The 23272-nt window shown below is 40.0% G+C and overlaps 1 protein-coding gene and 1 long non-coding RNA gene across 2 annotated transcripts in view; both read left to right on the plus strand.

The window, feature by feature from the left end:
- Positions 1 to 23272, plus strand: part of LOC107197140 (corticotropin-releasing factor receptor 2) — a 240909-nt gene that overhangs the window by 15202 nt on the left and 202435 nt on the right. Inside the window, exon 2 of the mRNA XM_022686204.2 lies at positions 6277 to 6358. Coding sequence (XP_022541925.1) covers positions 6277 to 6358 — 82 coding nt within the window. The remainder of the gene's footprint in view (positions 1 to 6276; positions 6359 to 23272) is intronic.
- LOC125804010 (uncharacterized) lies at positions 4471 to 5964 on the plus strand. The gene is made up of 2 exons (XR_007440528.1): positions 4471 to 4826; positions 5320 to 5964. It is a non-coding gene; the product is annotated as an uncharacterized LOC125804010 (long non-coding RNA).

The following is a 23272-nucleotide window of genomic DNA, read 5'->3' on the forward strand; positions in this document are numbered from 1 at the left end:
ATTAAAGTCTGTCTTACCCGCTTACGTCCGCCTCCCGTCTGGTCCCGCGTTACATACACTCAATTGATTGAAAACGTTTCTACAGCCAGTCCAGACAAAAGATAAAAATCATGTTAAAACTAGTTTAATTACTTACTGTAGAAAGATAAAATTAGGGTTAAATGTTGAATTAAACTTTTAACTAATAATCCCAAACAGCTCGGAGAAGTTAAAAATGCACATCAAGCTATATAGCACGATATTAAAGGGGTGAAGACCTTTTTATGAGCCTTTTATATTGTAAAGTGTGTTAATATCGATGAATAAAGTGATTCTGATTCTGACGCGACTTTCTGTCACATGCCCTGATCTCTTTTACTCCAGAAGACATACGGCTGCTCAGAAATATCATCATTTAAAATGTAAAAGGAAGCAGAATTGTTCGATTTTCCTGGAACTGATCATGTTTTGATCAAAATTTTACCAAGTACATGTTTTTTTTTTTAACTTATTATAACTTTAAATATATCGACACCTAAGATATATTTAAAAAAAAAACGGTTAGACTAGAGTGTTTATGAGTTTAAAAAGCATAAGAATATTGATAATATATAGTTTATTACATGGATTATTAATTATTACTTTGATAAAATACATGAAACAGCATCAGACAGTTATTTATTTTTTTTGATAATCAATAATCACACCTCTAGGATACATGTAGATACTCTAGGATGCAAGTAAAATAAAAACTGTATAAAGTAGTGCGCACACCATACCTAGCTTTAGTTTGAGTAAAGCAGGTAGTTTCACACTGTTTTTTTTCTGTGGACACTTTTACTGAGTCTTTATTTACTGATATTATTTGGTTTGAAACATCATATAAATATGTTTGAAGCACTAAAGGTAAATAATACTGGTTGGGGAAGGAGATTTCTCACTTTTTTAGGTGTTTTTCTCTCAATGGGTTTCTTGTAGATTTAGCTTTACCGCACTGGGATGTGATCACTATTTTTAGAAAGAGTAAGCTCCGCCCTTTCTAACCATATATGGATTATGTTTATGTGTGAAGGGATTCCTGAGTGATTAAGCTGAGAACACAAGGTGAGATTTTGGGTGTAAAACTCGTCCGTAGGGTTTTAAGGGTTAAACAGAGTTTAACAGCAATCTCCTCTCTGACCCTGAGTACAGATACTCTGTGTTTGGTGTTTAATAAAGTGAGTCTGGGTTACAGATGGTCATGTGCTGCTATTTAGAGCTAATCTCTGGCCTGTGGGCTGATCTATTAAATAATCTGGATGATATATGGAGACTCAGAGAGCCTTTTACAGCCTGAATATATGAGCTCAGGTCCCACAGACAGAGAGAGACAGAGAGAGACAGAGAGAGAGACAGAGAGAGAGAGAGAGAGAGAGACAGAGAGAGACAGAGAGAGACAGAGAAAGAGAGAGAGATGCCCAAAAACTAAAAAAAAGTCCAAAAACAGTAAAGCATCAAGGGGACACAATATTCATAGAGGGGCCAAGTATTAATTCACCAGTCTCAACATCTTCAAACACTTGAATGTAATTTTTAAAAATGTACACCGTAAAATATAAGTCTGGAGCATTTTGTGTGAAACGTTTCACACAAAATGACAAAAAAAGACAAAAACAAACAAAGAACTGAAAAAACAGACGCCAGCATAACCAGTGTTGGGCACGTTACTTTGAAAAAAGTAATTAGTTATAGTTACTAGTTACTTCTCCAAAAAAGTAACTGGGTTACTAACTGAGTTACTCCACTATAAAAGTAACGGTACCACTTTAAAATAAGACTACCTTTATAAAGGGTTTATAAATGGTTTACAATTAGTTTATTAATGGTTACTAATTAGGTTGTAAATGCCTTAAAAATCATTAATAATCAGTTATAACACATACGTAGAAAGGGGAACAATATAGATGGCTGTGGGTTCACTATTCGGCAAACAAAAGGTCATTGTTGCTCTTTCTACGTATGTGTTATAACTGATTATTAATGATTTTTAAGGCATTTATAACCTAATTAGTAACCATTAATAAACTAATTGTAAACCATTTATAAACCCTTTATAAAGGTAGTCTTATTCTAAAGTGGTACCAAAGTAACTAGTTACCAGTAAAAGTAACTATTGTGTTACTCACCCCCATGAACTTGACGTGCACATTTTAACCTTTGACCCCAGTGAGTGTGTGAAATAGTGTCGGTATTTCTATCTGGAAAAGGCTGTTTTGCCACTGGAGTCCTCCTCACTCTTTGTCTCTCGCTATGCGCTCTAAACACCCACCCACCTACTTTCTCTGATTGGCTGAAGACGTAATCTTACTATACCTTAGCCAATCATTGCTTAGGCGGTTATCTCATCCTCCCCTCCCTTGTGACTCACACACACAACGCACACAGAAATGCACACACACACACGTGTGCCTTTGTCTGTATGCACAAAGTAAAAAAAATAAAAGTTAATTGAGCGGCTAAAGTAACGTGCAGTAATGGGGTGTAATGGGGAAATGGTAATGGTGTTATAGTTACAGTCAGAGTAATTAGTTACATTACTCCTTACTGAAAAAAGTAACAGCGTTACCGTTTATTTCAACGCCGGTTTTCCCATCACTGACCATAACAGATGATAAAATGCACAAGAACCGACAACAAGAATGGAAACACACAGACTATAAATACACACGGACAAGGACAGGAAACAGGAAACACCTGGGGGTAGGGACCGGAGCTACAAATGAACACAGGTGACAACAGTTAAGGTAGAGACGCAAATCAACACTAGGGCGGAGCTACAAATTAACACAGGCACGAGGAACAGGTAGACAAAAACAGAAACAAGCACAGACGGGAAACAGGGCACGGACGTGACATTAAAGTTTTACACACAAAAATAAAATCTGCAATCAAAAATGTAGGGATCAAAAGAAAAGAAGTCTACGTTACGAATTCAAAACAGAATAAATATATCAAATATAGATTTTTTAAAATATACTTGGTTGCTGTATTATTGTTTGCAGTATTTTTTGAGGATTTTCTGTAGATTTCTGTGCTTTATGTTTATAATCTGCCATTTTGATTACAGATTTCATATATATTTTAATATATTTATGAATTTATACCGAACAAAAAGGTGTAGACTGAAGCTTTAGCTTATTTTCCCCATACCCTATTTACTTTTTGCTGTTTTTTCTTTTTAAACAAGTGTTGTGGCAAATGTGGCAACCCTACCAAAAAGTGCACCCCCGTGGGCACTAAAAACTCTGATTCTGAAAAATTGTGTAAAACAGGTGTTGTGCCAAATTTGGCACCCCTGCCAAAAAGTGCACCCCATGGGCACTAAAAAAACAGGAGTACTAATAATATAGGAGAATAGATGAATGATGGATGGATGATGGAAAGTTAATGGGTGGAGAAGATATTTTCCGCATGTTTTTGGTTGCTTGCTTTTTTTTTTTTTTTTTTTCATTTTTCTGTCTTTTTTTTTAACAGGTGTTGTGCCAAATGTGGCACTCCTGCCAAAAAGTGATTTTTTTTCATTGTATTTGTTTGTTAGCCTTTGCAGTAATTGGTTCTTTGTATATTGGCCTATTAGTTTATCACTAATTCTTGATGCATGGTTATGCATTTGTACTGTGGAAGTTATGAGCATATTTATGTTGTAATTACCAAGTACTTTAAAAACGAAATAAACAAAGCTTTAAAAAACACAATTCCAAATTTAATATCTAAAACACAAACAATAAAAAACAATAATTTCATATACTTACTTTCCATGTGGGACGATACTCTGCAGTAGGGTTGAAATTTTAAACAGTAAGTACACTAGTGGTGTTCAGACTTATATGAGAGCTACAGGGTTTGGACAATAAAACTAAAACCTGGTTTTAGAGCACAATAATTGATTGTGGTGACGGACAGTTCTGGTGGAAACAGGAGAGTTGAGGTGCACATTGAATTCTGCGTGATTTGATCAGTTTTTTGGATACAATCCGGGTTAGCACCCGAACATCATTCAGACAGCTTCCTCTTACAGCGTCCACAGTTAATCCTGTTGGATGTGGTTGGTTCTTCTTGGTGGTATGCTGGCTGACATTACCCTGGATACCGTGGCTCTTGATGCATCACAAAGACTTGCTGTCTTGGTCACAGATGCTCCAGCAAGACGTGCACCAACAATTTGTCCTCTTTTGAACTCTGGTATGTCTCCCATAATGTTGTGTGCATTGCAATATTTAGAGCAGAACTGTGCTCTTACCCTGCTAATTAAACCTTCTGTAACCCAGGTTATAAAAGTCTGAATTATTTAAAAAGTACATTTTATTATTAGAAAGGGCACATAATTAATATATAGTCTATTACAATTAAGACTAGCTAATTCTTAATAAAAACACAATAAATAAAATAAGTCAATTAAATAAGGAGCTGGGAAAATAATGTAAATAAATACAGACACAAATATTAGGAAAATAAACTTTATTTAATCCATAAATAATTATTTTTCATATTTTTGGGAATACTTTGTTGTTTTAGTAGCACGTCACCTATTGCAGCCAATAGGGTGATCGTATTACGCTGACATGAGTGGGAAATACTGTTGACCCTGACCCAGCACTTCCTTTTGGGTCAAGCAGCCGTCAGGAGCAGGTGAATGCTGGAAGAAAGTTGACAGAAAGCTAGATACAAGCCAAACTTAGGTGATAGAAACCTTATTATTATCAGTAATAACTCTCATCTACTCTAAAACGCGAGCTGGTGGAGCCAAGACGCAGTTTGTGGTGAATGAGGAGCTTATTAGCCTGATACACAGAGGTTTTTCTGCATCGGTGAGTTACTTTAATACTTACGGCGCTAGCCGACTATGCTAAGCTAGCGACTATGCTAAGCTAACAATGTATTTTCTATGGAATTCTAGCGATGCCAGCGCTTAAACGAGTCAATATAACTGTTTAAAATTATCTTTGACTCTTATAACTGAAACTAAGCAAGGAGTGGGATCTGTAGAGGTAGAGAGTGCGTATTTATACACTTTTCGGGTATTTTTCAGCCTGTTTAGCCACAGGCTGGGCCGTGTGTGGCCGAGAGAAGTGGGCGCCACAAATTCGCGCGCAGTACAGACCCGCGCTGCAGAAATTTAACCCCTTGTGTGACAAGCGGTGCATTTATCTTTATTTCTCTGTACATAAATCCTAAAATGTTGTAAATGTGTTCAGTTATATTGTGAATGTGTAGTTAAGTGTGAATCATTGTGTTTAGAGCTGATATCTGTTCATATAGAGCTAAACTTTGATATTGACTGAGTTTTATGACCTATTATAGGTCAGGTTTTTTGACTAGAGTTCGAATTGGATTCCCTCGTTCCTACGTTTGATGGCGAGCCTCCCTGGACTTCGACCCTGAAAGCTGTTTGCAAGTACTGTGGACAACTCTGATCTGTGAAACCCCTTTTTTCCCTTATTGCTGAACTTTTATTCATCTTCAGAGCGGTAGGAGAAATACTCACCATGCCATAGACTGGACTCTTTGCACATACCCACACTTCAACTCCAACTCCCACCTGTTAAACAAAAGAAAAAAGAACTTTATATTGTTGTGGTTTTGATATATGTATATTGTGTTATTATTTTAATTGAACTTAATTCTTGAATTTACACAATCTAACTAATATTCTTGTTATTTTATTTTGGTATTCTGGTGAAAAAGGGATATTCTGATATTGATACTGAGGTTGATATTGATATTTTGCATATATAAATATATTATTATTATAGATTTTCCTACCCGGGTAGTAGTAATACAAATAGTATCACATACAACAACATCAGGGAAAGATAATATTGGTATTATTCATATTGAATATTCTATATCTTTTGTTTATTATTTTCTTTTATTATAATAGTATTATAATAGTATTCGTACTTACCTTTTCAATAAATGGAGGCTTCCATTAAGCTCCAAATTCCAGAGACGTGGTGCAGTGTTGTTTCTCACGTGGTGTTGTCCTGGGCTCCGTAGACGATCCTGGTATCTTCTGACCGGCCTATAGTTATCCTTTCTATTGCTCAGTATATTAGTGCTTGATATTAAAATATTGAAAACTAGCTAACACATTACTACTCTGTAGTAATCGTTACACTTCACACTCTGCTCTTACTGGTGCAATGTGCAATTAATGAAGATTGAACACCAGGCTGCTCCAAATTAGCCATGAAACCTAAAATCCCACACTAAAATGACAGGTGATGCTGATGCTGATGGTGTGTTTGTTTCCTGCAGCGTAACGTCCTGTGTGAGCTGTCCCTCTTCACCCTGCTGCAGAGGTACTGTGAAGCCCTGTCCGTCCTTCATAACGTCACAGGTAAACCAAAAAAACCCTCCTTACCACCTTAACACCTGAAACACATTCTGCACCTTATCCAGCCCAACACTCTGATAAAGCCTTGGATACACCTTTATCCAAACTATTAAAATGTTACAGGTGGGGCTGGGCAATATAATACAAATATTACTGTATATCACAATATTGAAATACCTTTTAATGATACACAGTATTAATGTCTATACACATTTCACAGTCAAAATGCATATTTTTTTATTCATTTTAAAGTGTCTAGTTGTGTCTCTAGTATGAAAGAATGACATGTGAGCAGTTTGGTTCTTGTGAATAAAAAGTGCTCAGGTGATCCAGTATAACACTGCTTTAGTCTGGTGGAGGAGTGGGGTTAGGGAGCGGGGAGAAACGATAGGATTTCAGCTCTTGCTCCTGAATATTCATACATGCAAACATATCACCTAACATGATTGGCTAACAGCACTGAGACACCAGGAGGCAGCGAGATGGATAAAAGTTAGAAACGTTTTAAAATAAAGACATTTTTACACTTAAAACAGTCTTTCCAATGTTATATGATGTTATTTTACAACATGTGTAATAATGCCCTGCTAAGTGCAGTTTAGCCTATACTGACCTAGTTTTAGAGTCTCTGTAAAACACCAAATCCACTGGAGATCCTACTTAAACCTGTAGTTACTTACACACACTTACCACTTTTAACTAGTGTAAACAGAACTGTTGTAAACATACACCTACCTATCTCAATTGTACTTGGCTGGTGTTTTTTTTTCCTCCATAGACTAATTCTAACCATTTGTTTCTTAGCTCTGAATTACTGGGTAAAGTATATAAACACTGATGTGTTATTCGCACAAATAACACAGGAATGAACTGCATGCTGTTTCTAGCACTGTTAGCTCCTCCTATCTGACAAGACGGCGTCGCCGCCCGGCTTCAGCTCTGCTTGTGGGTGGTCCCGAGCCGAGGTGGGCGGGGCCATGAATACTAATTCACGGGTTGATGTAGACACGGTGCTTTTCCTGAACGACTCCTTTTTCTGAATATTTTCTTTTACTAGCTGCTGTAGAGAATGAGGAAGAGGAAGAGTTTCATCATGTGCAGCATCATAAACAACTCAGAGAGACCTGCTGTATTTCACTGTATATTCAAAGAACAAGAAAAAGTGCATTTAAGTGGAAGAACATCATTAAAACTACAATTCACATACTTTATATAAGATAAAACATACTTTTATTAAAGATTAGCTGTGTATTATCTGATGTATACCTCAGAGCTGGAGTTGGTAATGAATTCTCGTGGCTGTTTGAGCTCAGCATAAACGCTGGACACCGGGGGTCAAAGGTGCTGGCGCTAGTCCTGATTAGCATGCTACGTACAGTGTAGGTTCCACTTGAAGGCGGTTCTCTCTCTCGCTGCTCCTCTCATTTACATATTTACACTAATGCTAATGAGAATTAGCGTTAAACTGTAAACACACAGCATCAGGATTTAGTTCAGTAGAGTTTGGAGCTTTTTTATCGTATTATTCTGCATGTAGAGAAAAAATGCGTTTAATTTAAGACTGTAATTCTATAGACTTAATTCTAAGTCTATGATCTTTTAGCTACATTGCACCAGTGAGCTAGAATTCGCTAGAATTCAGTCATTTTAAACTCCTAGTCTCTAACCACCTTCAGACAGCCTGCCACTGTTTTAGCTGATTTTAGTTTTTTTTAATGATTTTTAGTATGTTTTTAGAAGTTTTTTGTTTTATTTTTTTAGTTAAATTGTTTTTTTTTTACTTTTATGTGAATACCTTTAATATTTTTTTAAACATATTTCTAAACCTTATTTATTATATATTTATATATTTATTATATCTTTTTTATACTATTGTCATATATATATAATACTGTTTCCCCGTGTTTTCCATTCACGTTTACCCTCCTCATGTCTTATCTGTAGCTCCGCCCCCTCGTTACCTGTTTTCCCAGGTGTTTCCTGTATATATAGTGCAGGGGCCTCATGTACTAAGACTTGCGTGGACTTCCTACTAAAATGTTCTGTACACACAAAAAAATTCCAGATGTATTAAATCGTGCGTAGACAGAATCCCACTTAATTTCTCTTAGTACATCACAATCAACTCAAAATTAAGTGCAAGTGCAAGAAAACATCACACCTGCAACTACTTCTCCCTCAATTACACAGAGTATAATGTTATAATAATAATAATAATAATATGATAGAGTTTAATATGCCCGTCAAGAAAGTGTCGCAAGGTGCGTAGCGTAGCCGCTGTCTTTTAAGTAATTTTATAATTACCCGTGTTTTAAAGTAATAGTAACGGAAAACACGCTCTCGACAAATTCGGCCGTTAGCAATATTTTCCAATAACACCAACTCTGCCGTCTCCGACAACTCCAGCACAACATTTTATTCATGTTTATATAATCTAGGCTAAGTGGAAACACGATGAATGATTATTTCAGTAAGCCAATGAAATTGTCTGATTAACTTACTGTTTAATTGTCTGATTAATTTACTTTATTTTACCCATAAATGGCTTATTACTTGTCACGTCTGGTGCTGTTAGCTCCTCTGTCCCTTCCACACCAAGCTCTAACGGAGGTTCTCAGGTCAACAACTACACTACCCAGAATGCACCACCCGCTGACATCACGCACTCACCTGATCATGTGACACCTCACCTGCTTCCTCCAGGAAGTCCTGAATACTGATTACTGGCACTATAAAGGTGCACGCCAAACAGACTACCACGCCGCGTATTGTAGGTTCTCCTCATTACAAAGCGTTTCTATATCTCTTGTCTCAGTTTAGCTTGTGTATGACCTTGCTTTTGTTTTCTCGACGCCGATTATTGCCTTTGCCTCTGATACTGGATTGTTTGTGTATGACTTGGACTGTGCTTTCACTACTGCCTCTTGGATTACCTCTGATACTGGATTGCTCGTGTATGAACTCTGGACTGTTTCTCGTTTATGGTATGGTTTTGTCTTCATTACTCTGTTTACTGGTGATCACCCATTTCTCTGTATCGACTCTGATTACATCTGTTTATTCTTATAATAAACACATTTTGATTTTATCAGTATCTGCACGTGTCTGCCATTTTGAACGGCCACGTATTCTGTCATGGTATGTACATTACTACAATGTGTGCATAAAGGATATCTAAATAGTTGTAATTTCAATGCATCGCCTCTAAGTGTCGCCAAATGACAAAAACACAATAACGTTACATACGCACAAAAAACATGCTCACGCCTGAAATGAAAGTGCCGTGGGGGAACACACTTTCTCACGTTCAAGTCACATTTAGTACATCTGACCGTGAGCGTGAAATATGCCTCTAGTACATGAGGCCCCAGGTGTTTCAGTGTGTCTTTGTCGGTCTTTGCACTTACCTCCGCTGTCTTGTCTTTTCCGTGTTTATGGTCTCGTTCACTAGTTTATTGCCCCTGGTTGTTTCTTGTTTATTTTCCTTGTTTATTTATTGTTTATTCTTGTTTATTTCCTTGTTCTGTTTTGTTTATTTCCGTCTTGTTTTAGTTCCTAGTTTATTCTCCTCGTTTCTTGTTTTTTTGGTTTGTATCTTTGTTTACTAATTTAGTATTAAATAAAATATCCCTGTTTAATGACCTGCACGCACTGCACGTCCGCCTCCTCGTCTCCCTGCCTGGCCCTCCTCTGACAAATATCTTATCTTAATAAAATACAGTTTTTTTTTTATTATTTATTTATTTATTTAATTTAAAAAGAAAAATGGTCAATCCCTTCCCTATGTATTTAGGCTCTGTAAATGACACTGTAAATGAGGGCCACCCTCAAGTTTAAATAAGTTTAAATAAAGGGTAACACTTTACATTAAGTGTTGACTAACTAACATGAATTAATGCATTAGATAGTATTAATTAAACACAGAAAAACAACAGCATTAATTATTGTTACTTTCACATGAAATGTAGATGAACTCTACAAGTGACGCATTTGTTTAGATGAATAATAAATTATATACTTCATATAATAGTTAATATTCTTGTTATTTGCTTACGTACTGCAGTTATGCATATGTATTTAACGGTAACTAAATTTTAGATAAACATTAATATATTTCGCTGTGATAACACTTATGCAGTGGTAGCCAGTTATTTGTTTTATTTACTAATGTCCTTTACCTATAACTAAATATAATATTTTTTATTTAAAATTTTTACTTCAGCTTACCGCCTACAGTGTGTAGTACAGTGAATTAATCTCAGCTACAAACAAAAGCATTTTTGGCTTTTACTTTACTTCAGGTATATTTATTTCACTGAACAGAGCTGTGTAAGTCTTTAGTAATGTTTAACAGATGTTAATAATGCTTAATAAAGGCATTATTGGTTAATCTCCTACTGTCTTTAAATTTACTAACACCCTTTATTCTCTGGATCAGTATGATCCCAGCGGTTTAAATTTCAATCAATACATTTAAATCAACTTGTTTGACAGTTACTTTATGTTCATTTGAAGAATTATCAGGGGTTCTGGCATTATTACAATATTATATTAGAATTATTTAAGTATTATATGTATTGTGTTGTAAAGTGAAGGGATGCTTAGAGAAAGATTATGCAATTCAATGTCAAGCTGACCACAACATTATTGCCACACAAATTTGTGCAAGATTTTAATGTCTTAAGTTTTTAAGTCTTTTGTCTTTAAGTTTAAACATTAAATGGGGTCAAATTGACCTCAAAAATAATAGGAGGGTTAACAAATACTGTGTGCATAACTGCAGAATATAAGCAAATAACAAGAAGATTAACTAATGCAGACATTGTTACCTGTTTACCCACCATTAATCAACACTATTAATAAAGTATATGATTTATTATTCATCTTAACAAATACAGTTCCATTACATTTCATGTGAAAGTATCATTAATTAATGCTGTAGTTATCTAAGCATTGTTAATGTATTACCTCATGTCTTATTCATGGTAACTAATGCATTAATTCATGTTAGTTAGTCAACACTTGATGTAAAGTGTTACCCAGAGACTGTAAAAAAGATGGACGCCGTGTCGCCGGTCCCATTCATTCAATGAAAATAAAGCCAAAATCTTCCTCCATGTTGTGGAGAGACCGCCTACTCATTTAAATAACCCCGCCCCTGAGGGCTGCCTCCACAGAGCTCACACAGTCTATGGTCCCGCCCCGGCTAGGTGTATCCCCGCCCTTTTACACACCAATAACCACACCTTTTAGAATAGAGCTGAATAACATTTTAAAATATGAATTCTGTGGGGATATAAACATATAACAATATAAGCAGAGGTTACACTACACTCTAAAAACAGAGGTACGATATGAGTACTTTTTTGTACTCTTCATAATTGTACCCTCAATGGTACAATATTGGTCTTTACAGGGTCAGATTTGTTCCGTCTGAAGTACAAAGTCATTTTTAACAGCAATAAGTACAAATTTGTACCATTTAACCTGCAGACAAAAGCTACATTCAGTATTCTGTATCACTGCACTAATAAACTATACATACTTTAATTGCACATGTTTTATTTGAAAGCCAGACAATTTTGGATCATCAAGTTTTTGAGCCATATTCAGTTGATGATAATGTTTATAATCTTTATAATCTTTACTGGAACAAAAACCATGGGTACTAAAAAGGACTTTCACTAAAAGGTACTTTTTTGTACCTCAATATAAGGTACAGCCCCAGAGACAAACCTTACTCTTTTAAGTACAAATCTGTACTTACTTTTCTTAGTGTGTAGCTGTTACATTTAAATAAAGGAGGTAGAATTACAGTATATTAGAAAAAAACGTGATTGAAAGTTGTTCTGTTTTAACATTGAAACCTATGGGGATGGGTGGGGTTACACAGCTTTCTGCAACCGAACAGCAGGGGGCGCCCGACCTGTGGTGACTTCACTTTAGAGAGACGATGCTCTGTCCAGCTCTACACAGTCTATGGTGTTACCAATTAAAGACTGATTGATTGATTGATTGATTGATCTAATATAAAATAAATTGATGCACTCTCAGACTTTAAACCTCATTCTTTCAGAAGTTCTTCACTTCGTGTGGAGTGTGTGGAGTGTGTGGAGTGTGTGGAATCCCAGGATCCGGGTTTCTCTTTGAAGAAAGGTAGAATTGTAATGAGGGAGCAGAGGTTTGCGGTGGTACCTCGGCGGCGGCGGAGGCTGGGAGCTCTGGGAGGGTGGGTGAGGTGGTGGGTGAGGTGGTTGTTAAGGTGGGTGAGGTGGTGGTGGGTGTATATCTGCCCCTGCCGCCTCCTGCCTTCAGCTTTCTGAACCTCTCTCTGATCAGTTCTGCATTTGCAAGCGTTTGAAGCTGTAAATCCTGCTGTAACTGAGCTGTAACTGCAACAGATCCAGCAGGTCTGATATTCAGGGGGTTCTGATACTCCTCTGCAGCACAAAGAGCTGATAAAACAACTCCTCTTTTAATCAGGCATCATCCCTGATAAAAAAAATCATCTTCAGCTTTATTTCAGCGCTCCTGAGCTATAAAGAAAATAAACTGCTGTCAGAGATTAGCTTATTATAACTGAGATTTTTAAAAATAAGTGTATTTAAAATGTGTTTCAGACACTTTTTACACTGCAAATAACAATTGAAATGATAGAATTTCGAGTCAATAAATATATTTTTTCCTAAAATGATTTTTGTTCTTACTGAGGATTTTTTAAGTGTAAGATGATTTTGATTATTTATATATTTGCTTTATTGAATTCCGGCCCAGATATTAAATATACTCAATTTATTTGAGCTAAACTGCTGATAAGACGCAGTTTAATCTGATATATATATATATATATATATATATATATATATATATATATATATATATTAGCCAGATAACGCTAATTTATTACCACAGTTATGAACAAACTGTCAGGATGACCCAGGCAGGGAGACGAGGAGAGCGTAAAAGCAGGTAAGGGTATTTATTAAGTAAATAACAAAGAAACAAAGAAAACAAGTAAACACTGAACAAAGAAATAAACCAAAACAAACGAGGATGTAAAGATAACATAAACAGACTAGGAAGAGACGAGATATAAACAAGATAAACAAAACAGGGAGGCAAAACAAAGGAACAAACTAATAACTAAAACTAGACAGAATTAACTAAACAAGGCAAGGAAAACAAAGGATAAACAAGATACAAACAAGAGAATTAAACTAGGATAAACAAGGAGATAAACAAGAGAATGAACAAGGAACTAATGACTAATAGTAACAATACTGAGAAACGTGGAAAGACAAAACAACACAGGAAGGTGCAAAGACCGACGAAGGACAAGCGACAAAGGAAGGCTTTATAACACACAAGGAAAGTGAAAACACCTGGGGCTAGGGGGCGGAGCTACAAATTGACACAGGTGGAAAAGTACTGGGACAGAACACAGGGGCACAGGTCACGTGGAACACACACACAGGCACGAGGACAGACAGGAAACAGGGTCAGGACTTGACACAAATGCTGCTCCATGCTGATTACACGCACAGTCTGTGCTGCATCCACTGCTCACAGCCGCGTGACTCGAAGTGTTTACTATGTGTAAATCTGCACTGCTGCACGTGCAAACACTGTGTTTAAAAGAACCTTCTTGCTATTTTTACTTATTTCGTATATTTATATTTACTCCCACGCCAGACACTTATGACCAATCAAAGGAGACGATGTGCTCGTGTGGTTTATTTGTGAGCATTTTGGGGAGTTTAGGTTTGTGCCTGTGTGAAAACAAACCAAACAGACAGAGAAACTCTCCAAATAAACTGATCAAACTCATCAACTGATTCAAACCATAGAAACTTTCACAACTACAGGTGTGAAAACTCCCTTAGGAACCAAAACGAACCAGAACAGAACCAAACCAGAACAAACAAAGCTAAACCAAACCAAACCACACAAACCAGACCAACTGAACTGAAGCGAACCGACCAAACAGACAAAACCAAACAAAACTGAACCGGAACAGACCAAACCAAATCAGAACAGACCAGAACAGAAACTAAACAAAACCGAATCGAACCAGAACAGACAATATCATGCAGACAGGATTATGTAAACAGGAAGTTTAAACACCTCAAATCTGGGCTATGAGCGGGAGGTCTCTGGTTTAATCCCGATCATGCAGCTTGCTATCAGCTGCCGGAGCCCTGAGAGAGCACAGTTGTTCTTGCTCTCTCTCTGGGTGGGTACAGTACAGTAGATGGCACTCTCTCTTTGCCTTCATCACTCCTTGGGTGATGTAGATCAGCACAAGGCTGCGTCTGTGAGCTGATGTATTAGAACTAAGTCGCTGTGCTTTCCTCCGAGTGTTAGCGCTGTGATGCTACTCGGCAATGCTTAAGCATCAGCAGCAGCTCAAAAAGAGGCGGAGTCTGTGCAAAATTGGGGAGAAAATGGGAAAATTTAGAAATAAAATTATTTAAAAAAAAAACACACACACAAAACAACAAATCTTTAAGATCTGATAAACCCGCGTCTGAACAGACTGATATTCTGTCAGAACAGGAACTGAATCTGAAAACAGAATCTGAAATGAATCCAGTGTGACCTGACCTTCTCTGACTCTTCACTGTTTAAAGTGTCTTCTCTTAAGTTTGGAACAAAGGCAGGATTTTATCCTCTGTTCTCAGTGGTGTTAAAACGTGTCCTTGAGCAAGTAGCATGTGTTTAAAGTGCACATTTTCAAATATTAATAAAAGAGATTTTTATACGATATATGGTGCCTTGTTTGGTCTGGACTTTCTGACTTTTCATTTTGGGATTTTTTTGGGAATTATTATTATTATTATTATTATTATTATTATTATGTATATGCATTTCAATTCTGTTGTATATTTACATTTTCTCCACTCGTTTTTTTTATCTCATTAATCTCTTACGATGGCGTCCTTTTATTAAAATAATGTAACTTTACGTTTTAAACAGATTTTTGTCAGCAGTTCATATAAACATTAGATAACCCAAACCCTCCCAGTCTGTTAGCAGAACAAGACATTACCCAGAAGTCGATTTTATTGCAGTATATTGTTTTATTTTAATTGTTGTGATTCATTGCTCTCATCACTTACCTTAAGTGTAAAGCTAATGTTGTGCTGAATTCAGCACCCCAGCCAGGAAAAGCACCCTCTCTCGGGAGCGCGTACTCACCTACGTCTTCTCGGCTTTAACTTTACTTAGAAAATGGAAAAATAACCAAGAAACTTTTCTAAGCTACGCTGAGTCATAAGAAATAAGGAAAAAGAAAGAAACGTCACCTGCAGCCTCTCCTGAGAGGCGGTGCTTTTCCTGGCGGGGGTGCTTAAATCTATTTCTGATATTCTCCCCGATTTCTACGCCAATGGGTTCGAACAAATGTACGCAGTGTTCGAAAGACAGAAACCTTGTGAAAATGCCTTTATTCTTGCATTAAGAAATTATAGGCCATTTTTTTCCACTTTTAAAGCATCGCAAACAAATGTTTTTTTTTTTATATCCCTTGCATTCAATGCCTGTTTGAAGTCTAACACTAATAGTCATCACCTGGTATTGTGTCTTTTTGTTGTGTATCTTCTCAGGTGAAGCTCTACCAGACCAGTAAAGCAGTAAAGCATCTCCTGCAGTTTTTAATGATTTTAGATCAATGGGATTCCAATCAGGTGACTGATCTGACCAGTCCAGAGTCCTCTTTTTTCTGTGAGTTGCTATGGCAGTGCTCTGAGCTTTTCCTCCATCTAATGAGTTTGGATTCCTGTTCTGATCTGGAGCTGAGAAGACGTTTCCGTTCAGCTCAGATCTCATTTCGTGGTTAATATCAGCAGTTATATCACCGCTGAAGATGATGGAGACAGTGCCTATGGCAACCACACTGGACACGGCCAGAACATCCTCACCACCATGTTCACAGATCAGGTGATTCGGATCACAAGACCTTTTTACAGAGCTCTTTAGACTCTATTAACCCTTAAAACCCTATGGACGGATTTTCCCTCCAAAATCTCACCTTGTGTTCTCAGCTTAATTACTCAGGAATCCCTTCACACATTAACATAATCCATATATGGTTAGAAAGGGCGGAGCTTACTCTTTCTAAAAATAGTGATCACATCCCAGTGCGGTAAAGCTAAATCTACAAGAAACCCATTGAGAAAAACACCTAAAAAAGTGAAAAATCTCCTTCCCCAACCAATATTATTTACCTTTAGTGCTTCAAACATATTTATATGATGTTTCAAACCAAATAATATCAGTAAATAAAGACTCATAAGTGTCCACAGAAAAAAACAGTGTGAAACTACCTGCTTTACTCAAACTAAAGCTAGGTATTTTACATTTTACAAGTAGATATTGTGCACTAAAAACTAAAAATAAAAATGTACATTTTTGTATATAGTTTTCTTTGTGTGTCCTGATTAAAATACTGAAAGGTATAGGCTGCTCTGAGTGTCAGGTTTTTAGTATCTACATGTATCCTAGAGGTGTGATTATTGATTATCAAGATAAATCAATCCGCCTGATGCTGTTTCTCCATGTATTTTGTCAAAGTAATAATTAATAAGCCATGTAATTAACTCAAATCATTAATATTCTTATGCTTTCTCATAGCTCATATACACTCTAATCCAACCATTTTTGAAAATATATCCTAGGTGTGAATATATTTAAAGTCTATACATTCAAAAATAAGTAAAAAAAAAAAAAAACAGGCGCTTGGTCAAATTTTGAGCGACACATGATCAGTTCCAGGAAAATAAAACAATTCTGCTTCCTTTTACATTTTAAATGATGATATTTTTGAGCAGCCGTATGTCTTCTGGAGTAAAAGAGATCAGGGCATGTGTCTGTCTGATATAATTACTGTGTTATAAGACCTGAAAGAGGAACTGAAAACAAAAACGGAGAAAAAACACAACAAAACAGCCTAGAGTTTAAAGGGTTAATTCTTTCTTAGATGTTTGCATCTTACATTGTACAGTCTTACATCCTCCTGAAGTTGTGGATGGAGGTCTTCCTTGGCCTACTAGTCCTTGTTATTGGTTCTTTCTTTTTGTCATAATAAAATTACAAAATATAAACAGTTATAAGGCGATGCATATTTTTATACTGTTTCCACCATGTGATGGAACATCCCAGATGTCCCTTTACAGAGGAAAAACAGGTCCACGCCTCTTATGAGCAGCATCACAGAGATGCCGATGATTGTGGGACACAGTGGCAAAGGAAAAACTCCTTTTAAGAAGGAGAAACCTTAGGAGGAACCAAATTACAGCTGTGTGTGTGCACCGCTATTTAAGGTCTGTGTTCCATTTCCCCGGTGTCGATCCTTGTACGTTTAACGTCTGTCAGTGTTCCAAGTTTTCCCGAGTTTCCCCAGTCTTGTTTTCAGTTTATTCCATGTTTATTTTGTATTTGTTGTCTGTTTTGTAATAAATCCCCTTTTGTTTGCAATTGCGTCCGCCTCCTCGTCCTCCCTGCACCCACCCTGACAGAAGGATCGACCTCAAAAATGGACGCAGCAAACCCGTGGACCGGCTCCAGGTTGGCGATTCGCCACGCTCCATGCGGGACCCCGGCGTTGGAATCCCCGAGGCCTAAAGGACGCCACAGGCCTCGGGGTAGACGTTCTAAGGGGTCCCGCCAGCCGAAGGAGGATCCCTTTTCCGGGGAGGATTTGCTTGGGGGGGCGCTGCGGGTGTGTGCGGGGAGCCTCGGGACTCGTCTCAGGTTGGGTGAAACCTACGAGTACCCGAGGCTCGTGGAGCGGAAGCCGTGGGACTTCCTCGGTTGCGCTCCCAGCAGCTCCGAGGAGGAAGAGGAGCTCTACCCCGCACCAGCCCATACTCCATTGCCGTTTCCCCCAGGGGCTGTACTCTACCCGCGCTCGGTGACTTTCCCGGCCGAGATGCCGCGCTCCGTGAAGCCAGCGGATGGGACGCCACGCTCTGTGACTCCCGTGGCTCATCCGCGCTCCGAGAAGCTCGCGGCTGAGGCTCCGCGCTCCGAGACCCCCGCGACTCATCCGCGCTCCGAGAAGCTCGCGGCTGAGGCTCCGCGCTCCGAGACTCCCGTGGCTCAGCCGCTCCCCGAGACTTCAGCGGCGGCCGCGCCGCTCCCCGAGACTACAGCGGCAGCGGCAGCGCCGCTCTCTGAAGCTCCAGCTAAGCTAGCTAGCCTGCTGGCTTCACCGCGCTCCGAGAAGCACGCGGCTGAGGTTCCACACCCCGTGACTCCCGTGGCTCAGCCGCTCCCCGAGACTTCAGCGGTGGCCGCGCTGCTCCCCGAGACAGCGGCGGCGGCAGCGCCGCTCTCTGAAGCTCCAGCTAAGCTAGCTAGCCTGCTAGCTCCACCACGCTGTCCAGTAGCAAGCTCTGTTCCGGTTTTTACAGCCTCGCCCACGGCTCCAGTCCTGGTGTTAGCGGCAGCCGCACTCTCAGCTCCTGCTACAGCGGCTTCTTCGCCAGCGGTGCCAGCCGCTTCCAGATCTGCAGGACCCGCCGCCTCTGTACCAGCGCTGCCCGCGGCTCCCGCCGCCTCTGTACCAGCGCTGCCCGCGGCTCCCGCCGCCTCTGTACCAGCGCTGCCCGCGGCTCCCGCCGCCTCTGGATCAGCGCTGCCCGCGGCTCCCGCCGCCTCTGTACCAGCGCTGCCCGCGGCTCCCACCGCCTCTGTACCAGCGCTGCCCGTGGCTCCCGCCGCCTCTGGATCAGCGCTGCCCGCGGCTCCCGCCGCCTCTGGATCAGCGCTGCCCGCGGCTCCCGCCGCCTCTGGATCAGCGCTGCCCGCGGCTCCTGCCGCCTCTGTACCAGTGGTGCCCGCGGCTCCGGCCGCCTCTGACTCTGTGCCCGCGGCTCCGGCCGCCTCTGACCCAGTTCCCGCGGCCCCGGCCGCCTCTGACCCAGTTCCCGCGGCCCCGGCCGCCTCTGACCCAGTTCCCGCGGCCCCGGCCGCCTCTGACCCTGTGCCAGCTCCCAGAACATTGTTTGGGCCCAGGCCCCGGGTTTCCAGGCCTGCCCCGAGGCCCCCGGACTTTAATCCCAGTACCATGCCCAGGCTGGCTCCCTGGACTTCCACACAGACTTTAGCCAGTCCTGGGCACTTACCAATGTTTGTACCCCTGTCTCTCCCTGTCCTGGTCCCCGTATCTGTGTCAGTTCCAGTTCCTGTCCCCGGTGGTTTTTCTGTTCCCGTCCCAGTCACTGTATTTGTGTCCGTCCCCGTCAATGTTCTCGTCCCTGTTCCCATGTCCGGCCCTGTCCAGTCTCCGTCACCAGTCCAGTTCCCCGTCCAGTCTCCGTCTCATGTCCAGTCTCCGTTTACATCCCCAGTTCAGTCCCAGTTTCAGTCTGTGTCCAGTGTCATGCCCCAGTCTCCTGTCCTGTCCAGTGTCCAGTCCCCAGTACAGCCTTATGTCCAGTCTCTGTCACCTGTCCAGTCTCCGTCTCCCTTTGTGTCCCCTGTCCAGTCCCTGTTCCAGTGTCCATCCCTGTCTCCTGTCCAGTCTACTGTCCAGTTTCCGTTCCCTGCCCGGCCCCACGTCCAGTGTCCATTCCCGGTCCTGCCCCCGTTTCATGTCCGGTCTCCTGTCCAGTTCCCTGTCCGGTCTCCGTCCTAGTTCTGTCTTGTCTTGTTCTTTGTTTTCCGCCCTCTCCTGGCCTGCTCCTGGGGTTTCGTTTTTCGCGCCCCGGGAGTTGCGCGTTAAGGGGGGGGTTATGTAAGGTCCTGGCCCTGTTCCCTGTCTGTCCTCGTGCCTGTGTTGTCCCACGTGACCCTGTGTTCTGCCTGTGTTTTTCCACTCACCTGTGTTCTTTGGTACTCCGCCCCTTCGTCCCAGGTGTTTCATGTTTCCTGTGTGTGTGCACCGCTATTTAAGGTCCGTGTTCCATTTCCCCGGTGTCGATCCTTGTACGTTTAACGTCTGTCAGTGTTCCAAGTTTTCCCGAGTTTCCCCAGTCTTGTTTTCAGTTTATTCCATGTTTATTTTGTATTTGTTGTCTGTTTTGTAATAAATCCCCTTTTGTTTGCAATTGCGTCCGCCTCCTCGTCCTCCCTGCACCCACCCTGACACCAAGATGTTTTGTTTCTTCAAAGGAACAAGTTTCAACATGGTTTATGGCAGGGCTCGGCAATTACGTTTTCAAAGCCAAAAAAAAAAAAAAAACTGTTTTTGTAAAATGAAGTGTAATGGGGGATGGAGTGCTGCTAAAGAATAGTAGCTCTCCAGCCCAGAGGGTTGTTGAACCCAATTGCAGAACAGTTGATCTCAAAGCAGTAAACCCAAGAAGAAAGGAATAAAAAATAAATTAATTAAATAAACACACCACTCCTCACACGGGATCGAACCTGTGTCGTCAGGGTCGCGCTCCAATACACTACTGCTACAAGCCCTGGCTAGTGAATTGGGACATGGCCAAAAAAAAAACCCAAAAAAACCCTTATAAGAAGATAGGGAGCCTGAAAACAGGGGCGGAAAAACGAGAATGGGAGGAAACTAAAGCAGAGCGAGACAGAGGGAGAGACAGGGGAGGAATGGAAACAAAAGCTCACCAGAGAAACATTTTATTAATATTGTTTATTTATTAATGTTTCATGCTTGCCACCTATTGGCAACCCCTGATTTAAGGTTTATTGTCTGTTAAAAATGTCATTTTATAAAAGATCTAATGGTTTGTGAATGAATACAGGTCATTTTGTCCTCAGTTTTTTGTGGGAATGTAAAGTTTTCACAGTCAGGTGGTCATTGTTCTGTGAGAAGATGCCGCTCTTCATCAAGTGCAAATTGAATTCTGGTTGAGTAGCATTTAGAAGAATCTGTGATGTTCAGAATGAGCAGTGATTACCTCTGAATCTGTGTGGTTATATACGAAGGGAAATATATAAATGTTTAAGGCGGACAGTGCTCAGGTTCCTCAGACACCCCCAGCTCTGTGTGGTTATATATGAAGGGAAATATATATATATATATATATATATATATATATATATATATATATATATATATATATATATATATATATATATATATATATGTTTAAGGTGGGGAGTGCTCAGGTTCCTCAGACAGTGAAGAGAGCCCCGGCTCTGTGTGGTTATATATGAAGGGAAATATATATATATGTTTAAGATGGAGAGTGCTCAGGTTCCTCAGACAGCCCCGGCTCTGTGTGGTTATATATGAAGGCAAAAATATATATATGTTTAAGGTGGAGAGTGCTCAGGTTCCTCAGACAGCCCCGGCTCTGTGTGGTTATATATGAGGGCAAAAATATATATATATGTTTAAGGTGGAGAGTGCTCAGGTTCCTCAGACAGCCCCGGCTCTGTGTGGTTATATATGAGGGCAAAAATATATATATGTTTAAGGTGGAGAGTGCTCAGGTTCCTCAGACAGACCCGGCTCTGTGTGGGTATATATGAAGGGAAATATAGATGTTTAAGGTGGAGAGTGCTCAGGTTCCTCAGACAGCCCCCGCTCTGTGTGGTTATATATGAAGGCAAAAATATATATATGTTTAAGGTGGAGAGTGCTCAGGTTCCTCAGACAGCCCCGGCTCTGTGTGGGTATATATGAAGGGAAATATATAAATGTTTAAGGTGGAGAGTGCTCAGATTCCTCAGACAGCGTTGGGAGCCCCAGCTCTGTGTGGTTATATATGAAGGCAAATATATATATGTTTAAAGTGTAAAGTGCTCAGGTTCCTCAGACAGCCCGGCTCTGTGTGGTTATATATGAAGGGAAATATATATATATATATATATATATATATATATATATATATATATATATATATATATATGTTTAAGGTGTAGAGTGCTCAGGTTCCTCAGACAGCCCGGCTCTGTGTGGTTATATATGAAGGGAAATATAGATGTTTAAGGTGTAGAGTGCTCAGGTTCCTCAGACAGCCCGGCTCTGTGTGGTTATATATGAAGGGTAATATATATATATATATATATATATATATATATATATATATATATATATATATATATATATATATATATATATATATGTTTAAGGTGGAGAGTGCACGGGTTCCTCAGACAGCCCGGCTCTGTGTGGTTATATATGAAGGGTAATATATATATATATATATATATATATATATATGTTTAAGGTGGAGAGTGCTCGGGTTCCTCAGACAGCCCGGCTCTGTGTGGTTATATATGAAGGGTAATATATATATATATATATATATATATATATATATATATATATATATATATATATATATATATGTTTAAGGTGGAGAGTGCTCGGGTTCCTCAGACAGCCCTGGCTGTGTGTGGTTATATATAAAGGGAAATATAGATGTTTAAGGTGGAGAGCCCTCAGGTTCCGCAGACAGCCCCGGCTCTGTGTGGTTATATATGAAGGGAAATATAGATGTTTAAGGTGGAGAGTGCTCAGGTTCCTTAGACAGCGAAGAGAGCCCCGGCTCTGTGTGGTTATACATGAAGGGAAATATATATATATGTTTAAGGTGTAGAGTGCTCAGGTTCCTCAGACAGCCCCTGCTCTGTGTGGTTATATATGAAGGGAAATATATATATGTTTAAGGTGGAGAGTGCTCAGGTTCCTCAGACAGCCCCTGCTCTGTGTGGTTATATATGAAGGGAAATATATATGTTTAAGGTGGAGAGTGCTCAGGTTCCTCAGACAGCCCCGGCTCTGTGTGGTTATATATGAAGGGAAATATATAGATGTTTAAGGTGGAGAGTGCTCAGATTCATCAGACAGCGACGGGAGCCCCGGCTCGAGGATTCGTCCACTCGTAGGTTCTCCAGGCTGTCGCTGTGGAGTGAGGGATGGGGTTGATTGCAGTCGTCCGCAGTGATAAACATTGAAATGTAGCATATGACTCACCCCGATTCAGTGTAATGGAAGCTAAA

The sequence above is a fragment of the Astyanax mexicanus genome, chromosome 8 (genome assembly GCF_023375975.1).
Source record: "Astyanax mexicanus isolate ESR-SI-001 chromosome 8, AstMex3_surface, whole genome shotgun sequence".
Lineage (NCBI taxonomy): Eukaryota > Metazoa > Chordata > Actinopteri > Characiformes > Acestrorhamphidae > Astyanax > Astyanax mexicanus.